Source organism: Panthera pardus, unplaced genomic scaffold (genome assembly GCF_024362965.1).
Source record: "Panthera pardus isolate Hobbes unplaced genomic scaffold, ASM2436296v1 HiC_scaffold_6, whole genome shotgun sequence".
Lineage (NCBI taxonomy): Eukaryota > Metazoa > Chordata > Mammalia > Carnivora > Felidae > Panthera > Panthera pardus.
The window spans coordinates 59,451,371-59,464,494 of NW_026526991.1; the positions used below are offsets into that span (position 1 = coordinate 59,451,371).

General features: G+C 43.2%; 1 protein-coding gene across 1 annotated transcript; it reads right to left on the bottom strand.

Annotated features, from left to right (window-relative positions):
* Positions 1 to 9,675: 9,675 nt before the first annotated feature.
* LOC109270243 (olfactory receptor 2AP1-like) lies at positions 9,676 to 10,611 on the bottom strand. The gene has a single exon (XM_019454658.2). It carries the CDS (start codon positions 10,609 to 10,611, stop codon positions 9,676 to 9,678), a length of 936 nt encoding a protein of 311 aa, XP_019310203.1.
* Between the last annotated feature and the right edge of the window lie 2,513 nt (positions 10,612 to 13,124).

Sequence of the window (13,124 nt, forward strand, 5' to 3'; positions counted from 1 at the left end):
ATTCTTTATTGCATGTATCTCAATCAGAACTATAATATTTATTGTTTTATTTGTTTGGGTGTTTAGTGTCTCTCCCACTAGAAAGTATGATCCATGCAGACAGGGACTTTGTTTTATTCATAGCTTTTGCCTCACAGCTTGGAAGAAGAGTTGGTTAGTAGCTTAGCAGAGATACATTGACAGGTATTACAGATGACACATTCAATTCCATTTCAACTCTTTCTTAGCATGACTTTCTGTCTCCTGGAGTTGAGAGAGCTAAAGATTACAGTCCCCTAACTCCCTCTCAGCTCTTGTTTATCTGAAAATTTCTTAGTTTCAATTTCATTTTTTAAAAATTTGAGTATAGTTGACACACAATGTTACGTTAACTTCAAGCGTACAACATAGTGATTCAACATCTCTATATGTTATAATGAGTGTAGCCACCATCTGTCACCATACAACATGATTACAATACTATTGAATGTATTCCCTATGCTGTACCTTTCATCCCTGTGACTTATTCATTCCATGGCTGGAATCCTGTACCTCCCACTCCCCTTCACCTATTTTTGCCCATGCCCCCCAGTGCTGCCACCTCTGGCCATCATGTATGGTATGCACAACCAGGGCAAGTTCCTAAAGCTGCCACCCTCCCTCTCCTCAAGGTCAGGTAGGAACATTCCATTTTCCACTGGTACTATTATTTGGCCACTGTCTTTGTCCTCCCTTCATTGGTCTGGAGGACAGCATAGCAGACACAGAAACCCTTACTAAATTCACTCTTCAAGGCTTAAATGATAGCCAGCAAAACATGTCTTTAATGAACACTGAAATGTCCTCCAAAGTAGAAAGAGCAAAGCTGTACTCCAAAGTAGAATGGCCTTGGATATTATTACTGCCTTGAAAAGAAGCACCTGTGCCATTATCCTGACAGAATGTGTTCATGAGTCTGCTGATGTATTATCTTTATTACATTACATGAGGAGACAAGTAAATGCCCTGAGTGATCCAACCTCCAGCCTAGGGGACTTAATAAATCAATGGTTCATATCATGGGACTCTTGGTGAAAATGATTTTTCCTTATTTGGGAATCATGATGTTAATCTTGTGTTTTTTCTCGCTTGTCTCTAATGCAGCCAGGTAGCCACCAAAAGAGATACCTCTATGCCAGTAAAACTCTTTGCTGACTGCTCAGGGAGTATTATAGAGGAGGAAGGGGGGGCATGTAAGATTGTAAGAGCTGGTCACAAGTGATGGAGTGCAGGAGGAGGTCATTGAGAGGGTGTGACTGCTGGTTGACTCCAGAGCTGCAGCTGGGCAATTGGAGGCTCCTTATCCCCTCCGCTGTCCTTTGAGTATGTGTCTCTCTCACAGTGGGAACCATTTCAAGGATGCGACATTGAGAGAATAAGGTGTTGTTGAAACTTTCTGGATGGTGTACATTATTGTCTGTTGCAGCTGCTCAAGACAAGCCTTGTAAGCTTGCTCGCTTGTTAAACCTGCCACCTGCCAATCTGGAGGGGTTGCCTCTTTTTGCAGTTTCTCCTTGCCTCATGTACAGGCCTTGTTTATGAACCAACAGCTCAGAGGGCCCTTGGCTGGGCCCAGAGACAAGCTCCCTGGTTCTAGTATGTGGTGACCTTGGGAGGATTTTGTCTGATGCACGCTGGTGTGCACTGGGCCTGAGAAACTGGGCCTGTTCCAGCTCCAGGGGTGGCATTCCTGACTCATTCACAGAGCAGCTCCCTAGAGAGGGGTTTGTAGTAAGGCTCTTTTGGATCTTTAGACTATGCTGACAAGTCCAGGAGAGACAGATGGATGGACAAATTGGTTGATGGATAGATAGGCACATAAATGGATGGATAACTGGCCACATGGACAGAAGAGGGATAGGTGGAGGTGTGCCTGGCTGGCTGGATTACTGGATGGCCAGGTGACCTGTGAAGGCAGGAGGATACACTCTTGGAGGCGGTATGAAGTAGAAAGAGGCTCCTGAAGGTAGATGGTTCCACTGAAGCAGAGAACCTCTAGCTTGATGTCAACAGGAACATGTTTGGAATTTGGAACAAGAAAAGGCATTTTTTTCCTTAAAATTGGTACCTGAGAAAGAATGTCTAAGGTTACCATTTGTCACTCGTTCTGGAAACTGAGCCTGTAGTGTGTGGAGTGTCTATGCAGGGAGGGGGGTGTGGTCATGTAGTGGGTATAGATGCGCCATGTCAGTCTGAGTGTGATGGACCTGTGGCTGTTTATGATGTACCTGGGGTGTGATATGTGGAAGAGACTGTCTACAGATTCCCCTCTGGACTGTGTTTTCTTGAGTCTGATGAATGGCTTCCACTGGGGGATGGCTGGGAGTGCCTTTCACTTTCTTTTGAACCAGAGCTCCTGTGTTATGGTTCCAATGTCTCTTTCCTTCTTAGCTTACTCTTGTTTTGGTGGAGTACACTCTCCAGTAGCTCCAGGTGCTACTGGGTGGTGCATAGGAAATATAGTTTTTGGGACTTTGCAAATATGAAAATTCTTTATTCTAACTTTGTGCTTGATTGAGAATTGGCTGAGTATAGTAGTCTAGGTGTGATTAATTTTTTTGTTTTTAGAATTTTGAAGGTATTATTCCATTATCTTCAAGATATCAATGCTATTGTTGAGATATCTCAATCTTTACCCAGGCATCTCCTCTTTACAATCAATAATCCATTCATAAAAAACAGATGTTCTGGGTGAAAATGCTAGCTGGGAACCCATCTCCCATCATTTTAAATGGGAAAAAATGTTATGTGATAGTGTCAACCCTAAACCTCCAATTTCCTAAGACATAAATAAACACAGTAAAATGTTATCAACCTATAACAAACAACAACAGGGTATCATTTTAGGTTGTAAAATGCTTTAAGAAAAATCACCCCTGACCATTAATTAGTATGGTTGTTAACAAACAGTTGCACTGTAAGTAACAGAAAGTCTCTTCTAGCCAGCAACATCCAGTAGGCACTTTCCTTGTTCCTTTTCATGATGCTCATTTCAAATCATGGTGTGTAACTCAAGACTTTTACTACAGTGTTTTGCTAAAGTGCTTGGAGATTTAGCAATGTAAATATAAAGTTTTCTTACGTACACACTAGCTGCGAATGGTGCAATTGTTAAAATATTTCCAGTGCATTATTGTAAATTCTTTAAAGTTACTTAAAAACATATATTTTAAAGTTTATTTACTTGGGGAGAGAGAACACAAGCAGGAGAGGGGCAGAAAGAGAGAGGGAAAGAGAGAATTCTAAGCAAGCCCCAAGCTGTCAGTGCAGAGCCTGATGCAGGGCTCAGTCCCACGAACCATGAGATTATGACTTGAACCAAAATCATGAGTCAGATGCTCAACCAACTGAGCCACCCAGGGGCCCCCAAAAAAACATAGTTTTTAATTTTAGAGAGAGAACGAACATGAAAGAGGGACAGAGAGAGAGAATTTATTTTATTTTATTTTATTTTATTTTATTTTATTTTATTTTATTTTAGAGAGAGAGTGGGGGAGAGGACAGAGGGAAAGAGAATCTTGAACAGGCTCTATGCTTAGCGTGGAGCCTGATTTGAGACTGAATCCCATGACTCTGGGATCATGACCCGAGCTGAAATCAAGAGTCAGGTGCTCAACCAATTGAGCCACCCAGGAGCCCCTAAAATTACTTTTTAAAAGAGACAAACAGGAGTTTCTTGTCCCTTTCAGCTTAGAAGCTGCTGAAAATCTCTCTCTCCTCCCTCTCTCTTTCCACCCAATTGGTCTGTCCAGAGCACATTCATACATTAATCTTCTAAATAAAAGTTTCAAAAAAGTTTTTTCACATATTGACAAATAAGATTTTATGCCTCTATAAGTATTTTAAAAGTTTATACTTGGAAGGAAATTTCCAAGTAGAAAGTAATTTTGGAGAATCCATGTTTTGAACACCTGCAAATGTATTTGTAAATAGCAGTTTCAAGATCGGAGTTTCTTTGTCTCCTTTCTTTCTTCCTATTTCCCCCCATTTTCTTCCTTTCTTCTCTCTTATTTCCTCCTTTTCTTCCTCCCTCCCTTCCTCCAACCCCCCCCACCCCCGAAGGTGTTGTCTTGTCTAGGATAAACACAGAAGTGACCACGCACATATTTAAACAGAATGAAAAATTAGAACAGTTCAGATCTCCACCCTCTCCTTCCCCTCATAGAAAGACTTAGCACTTTGTTATTAGGAAGGGAAGAAGAAGGCCGCCTGGGGGGGTTCAGTCGGTTAAGCATCTGACTCTTGATTTCAACTCAGGTCATGATCTTAGGGTTGGGAGAGGGAACCCCACATGTGGTTCCATGTTAAGCATGGAGCCTGCTTGAGATTCTCACTCTCCCTCCCTCTCTCTTTGCCCTTCCCCCACACGTGCATTCTCCCTCTCACTCTCTCTCTGTCAAAAATAAATAAACATTAAAAAAAAGGGGGGAGGAAGAGAACACTTCAAGTCACTGTTTTTCCCTATTTGAGCCATGAGGTAAGAGTGGATGTATAGTCAATTCTGGCTATTTTCTTTAAGGATTTTACTTTGATCTTTTAATTTTTATTGAGAGTCCTTACATAGCTATTGGGAATTATATCTAAGCAGAGTTCCTGAATCTGTGAGTATGCCCCTTCAGTGTTCTAAACAAAAATATTTATATTCTCAGCCCTAGTAGGTTAGAAAGACTACTCAACCCCTTAGAAAAATCTTTCTCACTAATACCAGCATGCTACTTAAATTCATAAAATTTTCATAGACAGGCATCTCCCTAGATCTGGTATTTTGTTTGATTAAAATTAAAATACAAATACATTTAACTAAGCCCTAAAATAAAAATCTCATCATTCTTGAGCCTGGATGGGTCAATCAGTTAAGCGTCTGACTCGATTTTGGATCAAGTCATGATCTCATGTTTTGTGGGATCAAGCCCTGTGTTGGGCTCTGCACTGACAGCTCGGAGCCTGCTTGGGATTCTTCCTCTCCCTCTCTCTCTCTGCCCCTCCTCTGCTTGTGCTCGTATGTGTGTGCTCTCTCTGTCTCTCTCAAAATAAATAAAACATTAAAATGATCCCCATAACTCTTAACCTTAACAGACTCAAAAAACGACTCAACGATTAAAAAAAATCATCTAATACCAATACATCGCTTAAATTTATAAATTCTCTACAGGCAGATCTAGCAGATTTATCTTATTAATGGTTTAATAATTAAAGCAAGGCACTGAAAATGCCTAGATGAGTTTATTAACTCCATAAATGCAGGTTTGAATTAATTTTTATTAAATTAATTTTTAATAAAATTACACATGAAAGTATCTGCATCCTAGTGAGACTGCCTTCCAAATCAACAGTGATTAGAAGGAGCAGACATTAAGAACAATAAAGAGTAGTCCATAATGCCTTACTTAACCTGATTACACCCATATGGAACATAGCAGGGAGAAAAATTAAGCCATAAATGAGAGTTTGACTAAGTTACATTCATTAGGGTTGGTCAATTTTGTGCCAGCCACTGTAGTTGACATTTTCTAAAACAAACAAAACAAAACAAAACACAAAACAACAAAAATCCTAACTAGAGAGAGGTGTTTGTTTAGATAATTTCTGGGACAGTGATTCCATTGTTTGAGAATTTAAATCTTTTGAGCTTTTTAAACTGTGGTGTGTATGTGACATTGTAAAAATAGAAAATCCCACTAGAGGGAGCCATTTCCCTGATTGTCTCTGGAATACTGGTTCCACGCCTTGAGAATCTGGTTTCACGGGCTTGTACACGTTCTAAGTGGCTACCTGGGTCTTCAATCTCTCTCCTCATTCCACAGTTCTGGTGGGGGGCCTCACAAAGGAATTATCCTAATAACTTTGAAGCAGAAGGTGGGATGAATTTATGAAGTCCTAGTACAGTATGCTGGTGCTTAAGATGAGAGCACATTGTGAGCACACAAAGCATTTGTCTGCTTTGGACTTGGCTCATAAATTGTGTCTTTACTAGGTGTGGACAAGGGGAAGGGCTACATTCAGTTAAGACTGATACAGGCTGAGAAATGAGTGAATCAGCACATCTTTCTCCTGTCTGTTTTCCACAGCTACCCACACACTCAGCCTGGGTAGCTCCAGGTCTCTCTTGCAGACCATGGCCTTCATGTGAGAATTTTTATTCTCTGGGGACAGAGTCCCTGGAAAAGGGTGTCCCAGAAATGCTCCTGACAAGAGTGTGGGGACTTGAGGCTCCACGTGGTTTCTGAGCTCTCTGGGAAACTTCATTAAAAATTTTTAAAAAAATGTTTATTTATTTTTGAAAGAGATACACACAGAGTACCAGTGGGAGAGGGACAGAGAGAGAGGGAGATATAGAATCTGAAGCAGGCTCCAGGCCAGGAGCTGTCAGCACAGAGCTTGATGTGGGGCTGGAACTCACAAACTGTGAGATCATGACCTGAGCCGAAGTCAGAAGCTTAACTGAATGAGCCACACAGGCACCCTTTCTGGGAAACTTTAAAATCTCATTTTACACAGATAATGTTCAAATCAGATTCCTTGGGATAAGATTTTCAAAGTCTACTGGGCCAACATTCCCATCCAAGTCTTACTTTAGGGGCCAGATTACCTGTGATGAGGACATGGAATGTCCCAGAAGAAAAGTAAATAATTTTGCCTCAGTATGTCTTCTGTTTAGGGCCTATTTCTGGGTAACTTTCTCTGGCCTATAGCCATGGATGAGAAGAGATGAATTTCTCTTTCCTGACCTGACCAAGCCAACTTCAACTCACTTTTTAATCTTGGATCCTTAACCGGCACACAACATATGTTTACCATGTATGTTTACTTTTGGTTTGTGTACTGGTTAATTTTTGTTGAGTAATAAACCATTTGAACTCTTAGTGACTTAAAACAACCACATTTATTTAGTTCATGATTCTGTGGGTTGGCTTCTTGGGCTGGGCTCATTTGGGTGGTTCTTCTGTTGATCTTTGATGGGCTCATTCATGCATCCCCAGATGGCTGCTGGCCACCTGGCCACCTGTGCTGTGTGTGTGTGTGTGTGTGTGTGTGTGTGTATGTGATTAGTATCAGCAAAAGTGATGGTGGCAAAGAGGTCTTGGGTCTTTTAGCATCTAGTAGGACAGCCCAGGCTTGCTCACATGGGAGTCAGAGGGTTTCAAAGGCTTTTGGAAGTTCTGCTTGCATTATGATTGCTAGTGTCACAATGTCTGAAGCAAGCCACATGGCCAAACCCAGAGTCAATGTGGGAGGGTCTTACCAAAGAAAGTGGCTATAAGAAAGCAAAGACTGTGAGACTATCTCTAGCAGTCTCTGATGGTCGTATTTGACATGTGGCCTATGTGCAGTGTTGAAATACAGGAGCAGAGTGAATCTGAGAACCATTTTGAGGGAGGAGACAGCAGGGGTGGGCGACAGATTGCAGGGAAGGGTTAGTGATGGCTTCAAGATGTCTAGCCCAGGGCACCTGGGTGACTCAGTCAGCTGAGCATCCGACTTCAGCTCAGGTCGTGATCTCACTGTTTTTGAGTCTGAGCCCCACATCGGGCTCTCTGCTGTAAGCCTGTCAGTGCAGAGCCCACTTTGGATCATCTGTCTTCCTCTCTCTGCCCTCCCTCTCTTGTGCTCTCCCTAAAATAAATAAATATTAAAAAAAAAAGAGATGTCTAGCCTCAAAAGTGAAAGGATGGTGGTACTATGAATACAAATGGGAATGATTTGGAGCTAGTTTGGGGAACCAACCCCTCTCAGAGGAGTGGGTATTTCTGCATACCTATCACCTCAAAAGAAGCAGCATGGTGGAGGCAAGTGAGCAAAAGCTGGTGAAGGTCCAGCTGTGAGGGGCTGGGGAGGGAAAGAAAAGGGCTAGAAGCGTCAAATATTTTCTATTGCAGACTATTTTTTAGAAGAGGAAACCCAGGCTCAAGGCCACATAAACTAGAAATCAGGAGAAGTAGGGTCTAAATAAAGGCCTGCTTAGCTTGAGAATTTGTGTTCTTTTTTGAAAAGAATGTTTATTTGTTTTGAGAGAGGGGTAGAGAGAGGGTGAACAGGGGAAGGGCAGAGAGAGAGGGAGAGAGAGAATCCCAAACAGCTCCATGCTGTCAGCACAGAGCCCGATGTGGGGCTCGATCTCATGAACCATGAGATCATTACCTGAGCCCAAATAAAGAGTTGGATGCTTAACCAGCTGAGCCACCCAGGCGCTCCTATGTTGTTTTTAATACCCCCGGCACCATGTTTCATCTTTTGAGGTAACAGAGATCCAGAGATCCCTCTCCTTTGAAAGAGGAGGCAAGGATGAGAAAGCAGATGTAGGGCCAGAGATACACTGAGGTGAAGGGAGTGAATTTTTCTGGGCTTAGGCTGCACAGCTTCATGCTTTTCTGAAAATTATGTAATGAGCTGACCAAGGAGAGAAAGAGTGGGAAAGGGAAGGATCATGATTGAAGAGAGAAATATTGTCCCCCAAGGACTTTTGTCAGGGATTTCAGAGGCGAGGAAAGGGATTCCTGAGCACCCGTGAAGGCCAGGATTGAAGGGGGAGGCATGAAGCCAGAACAGGCCAGGTCTGGGGGCTTCCTGTTCCTTTAGGATAAAGCTATCTTGGGAGCAGAGAAAGAGGAGGCTGACAGTGGGGTGAATGTGGTGGACTTGGCATAAGGGATGTGGGGAAAGGTCAGGAGGGTGAGTGAGGCCTAAGCTCTGGAAGTATAGCAGTGGTGCATATGATGGTGTAGTTGGAGTCCGAAGTCTGTGACTGTGTGTGCAACTCAAATTTTCCCTTGATGTCTGGTTAATACCCTGCCTTCCTGGAGTTTCAGAGCTGCCTCTTCATACAGAGGGACATTTAGATATGTCATTGGGGGACACTACTGTGTTTTTACTTAGATAATTTTTTTAATGTTTATTTATTTTTGAGAGAGAGAGACAGAAGACAAGCAGGGGAGGCAGAGAGACAGAGGGAGACACAGAATCTGAAACAGGCTCCAGGCTCTGAGCTGTAAGCACAGAGCCCGATGTGAGGCTCAAACCCATGAACTGTGAGATCATGACCTGAGCTGAAATTGGATGCTTAACTGACTGAGTCACCCAGGACTGCATAGCCCTGAAACTACGATGTTTTTGAGTGGTCCCTGTTCAGACTCTTGACCCAGTCTTACTTTTCTTTCTTTTTTCTTCACCTCCCTCCCTGGTCCATAGGGAGCATTGGTTTTGGTCCCACAGGGATATTTCTACTGACAACCAAGTGAGTAAACTTGGAAGCACATGCGGCCTCAATCATGACTTTGGGTGAGGCCACAGCCCTGGTTGACAGCCTGACTACAGTCTCGTGAGTCACCTTAAGCAGGAGTTACTGATCTAATCACCCAGGTTCTGGCCCACTGAAGCTATGAGATGACAAATGTTTGTTGTTTTACGCCACTAGGTTTTGTGTGTAAGTCATTAAGGGGCAATAGGTAATTAATACATATTTTGGTACCTGGAAGTGGGGTGCTGACATAACAAATACCTAAAATACGGGTGTGGCTTTGGGACCAGGGAATGGATGGAAGCTTTGAGGATTTTGAAGAAAGTATTCATGAAAGCTTAACCTTGAAAATACTTTTTTGTAGAATTCTTGGACTCTGGGGAGGAGAGTCCTATTTCCCTGGAAAGTGACTTGTAGGGCTGTCATTTATTTTGGAGCCATGCCATTTTCCTGATCAGGTCTTTCACTACTTGCTTAACTTGTTGGTTCCTGAGAGTGTAGATAAAGGGATTCAAGAGGGGGGCAATAATTGTATTGATTAGGGACACTCCTTTGTTGAAATCAACCCCCTTGCCTGGAGAGGGCTTCACATACATGAAGAAGCAGCTGCCATAGCACAGGGTGACCACAATGATATGGGAGGAACAGGTGGAGAAAGCTTTCTTTCGCTCTTGGACCGAGGGGATCCTGACAATTGTCCGGATGATCTGGACATAGGATATGGCGATCAGCACTAGAGTGCTGACCAGCGCCACCACGGCCAGGGTAAAATCCACCATCTCTAACACCTGTGGCCCACTGCACACCACCTCCATTAGAGGCGTATAGTCGCAGAAGAAGTGGTTGATGTGGGTGTCGCAGAATGGAAGCTGACTGGTCAGGATGACAGGCACTATGATGAAGAAGAATCCTGCCAGCCAGCAGGTGAGGATAAGCTGTGTGCAGACTCTGTTGCTCATGAGGATGGGGTAGTGGAGGGGCTGGCAGATGGCAATATACCGGTCATAGGCCATGGCTGTGAGGAGGAGGAACTCTGTAGCCCCCAGGAAGATGTGGAAAAAGTCCTGAGTAATGCAGCCAGCAAAACTGATGGTCTTGGTCCCTGTGGCAATGTTGAGCAACATCTTGGGCACGATGACGGTTTGGAACCAAATTTCTAGGCAGGACAGATTCCGGAGGAAGAAGTACATAGGGGTTTGCAGGCGTGTGTCCAGCAAGGTCAGGCTGATGACAACCAGGTTTCCAGAGACAGTCACAAGGTAGGCAAGCAGCAGGAGCAGGAAAACTGCCACCTGAAGCTCTTTGGTGTCTGTCAGGCCTTGGAGGAAGAACTCAGTCACTATGGTCTGATTGGCCATTGTGAGCCTCAGCCCTTTCCAGAAATGTGCAACCTGGGCAGATAGGAGCATCAGAAATTAGGATGAAGAAGATGAAAATTTCTCCTAAAGTGCATCATTCTTTTACCTGTCCACTGTCTCCCTATAGATTCAGGGAAGCAGAGCAGAAGCTTCCGGAGACTCTTCCCTAGTCAGAAATCAGCCTAGATCTTTCAGAATCTTTGAGGTATTATTGAATGTCAGTGACTTTTCCCTCTCCTTTCCTTATTTCTTTCCTCTTTTATTTCTTTTATTTCCTCTGAAAAAGGCTACATAGAATTCTCTGCTCTTCCCCCAGTTCTCTTTAGAACTGGCAAACACCTATTCATCCTTCAAGATCCAGTCTAAGTGTGACCTCTTACATGAGGCCTTTCCCGTAGGCCTGCTGATTCTTCTGCTTTCTCCCAGCTCTGGTAACACATAATTTGTGCCTCTGTTATATTTCTGTAGAGTCAGTGACGTAGGATAGAACCTCTCTTCCCTGCCAGGTCACAAACATCTTGAGCCTAGGGACTGCTTTTTGTTCATCTGCTCAGCACTTACCTTTCCCTTATCAGTAGATGCACTGGTCTTCTCAGATCTGTATTCACAACAAAAAATTTTTTTCCTTCAAATTTTTTATTTAAGTTCTAGTTAGTTAATATACAGTGTATTATTGTTTTCAGGGGTAGAGTTTAGTGAATCATCACTTGCATATAACACCCAGTGCTCAACACAAGTGCCCTCCTTTTTTTTTTTTTTAAATTTTTAAATGTTTATTTATTTTTGAGAGACAGAGCGAGACAGAGAACAAGTCAGGGAGGGGCAGAGACAGAGGGAGACACAGAATCCTAAGCAGGCTCCAGGCTCTGAGCTGTCAGCACAGAGCCTGATGCAGGGCTTGAACCCACAAATTGTGAGATCATGACTTGAGCTGAAGTTAGATGCTTAACTGACTTAGCCACCCAGGTGCCCTGACAAGTGCTCTCCTTAATACCCATCACCCATTTAGCCCATCTCCCACCCACTACCTTCCATCAACTCTCGGTTTCACAACAAAATTTTCTACTTCTTAAAGCATTGTTTGCATATGTAGCATGTATTTTGGAATAAGAAGCATTTTTCACTTACCTTGCTGTTTGCTTACATTGAGCCCTTATTAAAAGTTGTCTGACATTTGCATCTGGATTGTAAATTACTGGAAGAGAGGGGGTGTCTTATTTTTACTCAGAATACCTTCCCTCCACCCACCCCCAGATATACCGAGGTATAATTTATAAATAAAATTGTAAGATATTTAAAGTATACATTATGATGATTTGATATATGTATACATCGTGAAAGGACCCCACAGTTAATTAGCACATCCATCACCTCACATATTAAGCATTTTTTTTTTTTTTTTGGTGAGAACATTTAAGTTCTTTTCTCTTAAATTTCAATTACACAATACAGTATTATCCACTATAGTCTATGGTCTTTTTTTTTTTTTTTTTTAATTTTTTTATTTTTGGGACAGAGAGAGACAGAGCATGAACGGGGGAGGGGCAGAGAGAGAGGGAGACACAGAATCGGAAACAGGCTCCGAGCCATCAGCCCAGAGCCTGACGCGGGGCTCGAACTCACGGACCGCGAGATCGTGACCTGGCTGAAGTCGGATGCTTAACCGACTGCGCCACCCAGGCGCCCCCCCTTTTTTTTTTTTTTTTTTTTTTTTTTTTTTTAAATAAAGTCTGCTTTTACTTCTCTCCTGCCACCCTTTCACATATATGCTGTCTACCTGAATCCCTGATTCAGGAAAACATGAATGGTGTACACCAGTGTGCAAACCCAAATGAATACAGGAGCCAAACAGGTCACGTAAATGAGGGGAAAATGCCAGATGGAGAGGGCCTGCTTTATCAGAGACATGGACAGACAATGATAAGTGCCAGCTGACATTGGACAGGAGCGGATATGGAGTGGTGGGCATGCCGAACAGCTGTCCCTCAGCTCAGGTCAAGTTGCCAAACCTTTGAAGAGGCCAGAAACCTACGTGTGAAAGAAATATCTTTTTAAATCTTAACCAGTAATTTGTAACATTTTAAAATGCTGGTTGGGCCCAAAATAATGTTTAAAAGGTTGCTGCAAGCCAGATTCAGTACATGGCCACCAGTTTTCAATTCCTGCACTAAAAGGACAATGGATAAAACAAAGTTCTTTTCTACTTCAGTCCTCTTGTCTAAGCTGAGAAACAGCTTTTCCGTCCCCACAGGGGTTGTCTTGTGAAGGTGCTTACCTCACGTCTTAACTCGGCAAAGGGGGATTCTAGAGTCTGGGACAGTTGGGAGCAAGGTGTCAGCAGATCCAGCGTGTGAAGGCCCAAGGTAAGATGGTCCTCATCCCCCAGGTCCACCTCTTGCCCAGAGTTCTGTGACTTCCCTGGAGCCGCCACAGAGGTTTCAGGCCCCCGAGCCCAGCCTGGGCCTCAGGCAACGTCTAGATCTCCACCCTTGGGCTTGCAACCTTTGAGACCA

Coding starts and splice junctions, on each gene's coding strand:
- LOC109270243 (XM_019454658.2), bottom strand. CDS start 10,611: ATGGCCAATCAGACCATAGTGACTGAGTTCTTCCTCCAAGGCCTGACA.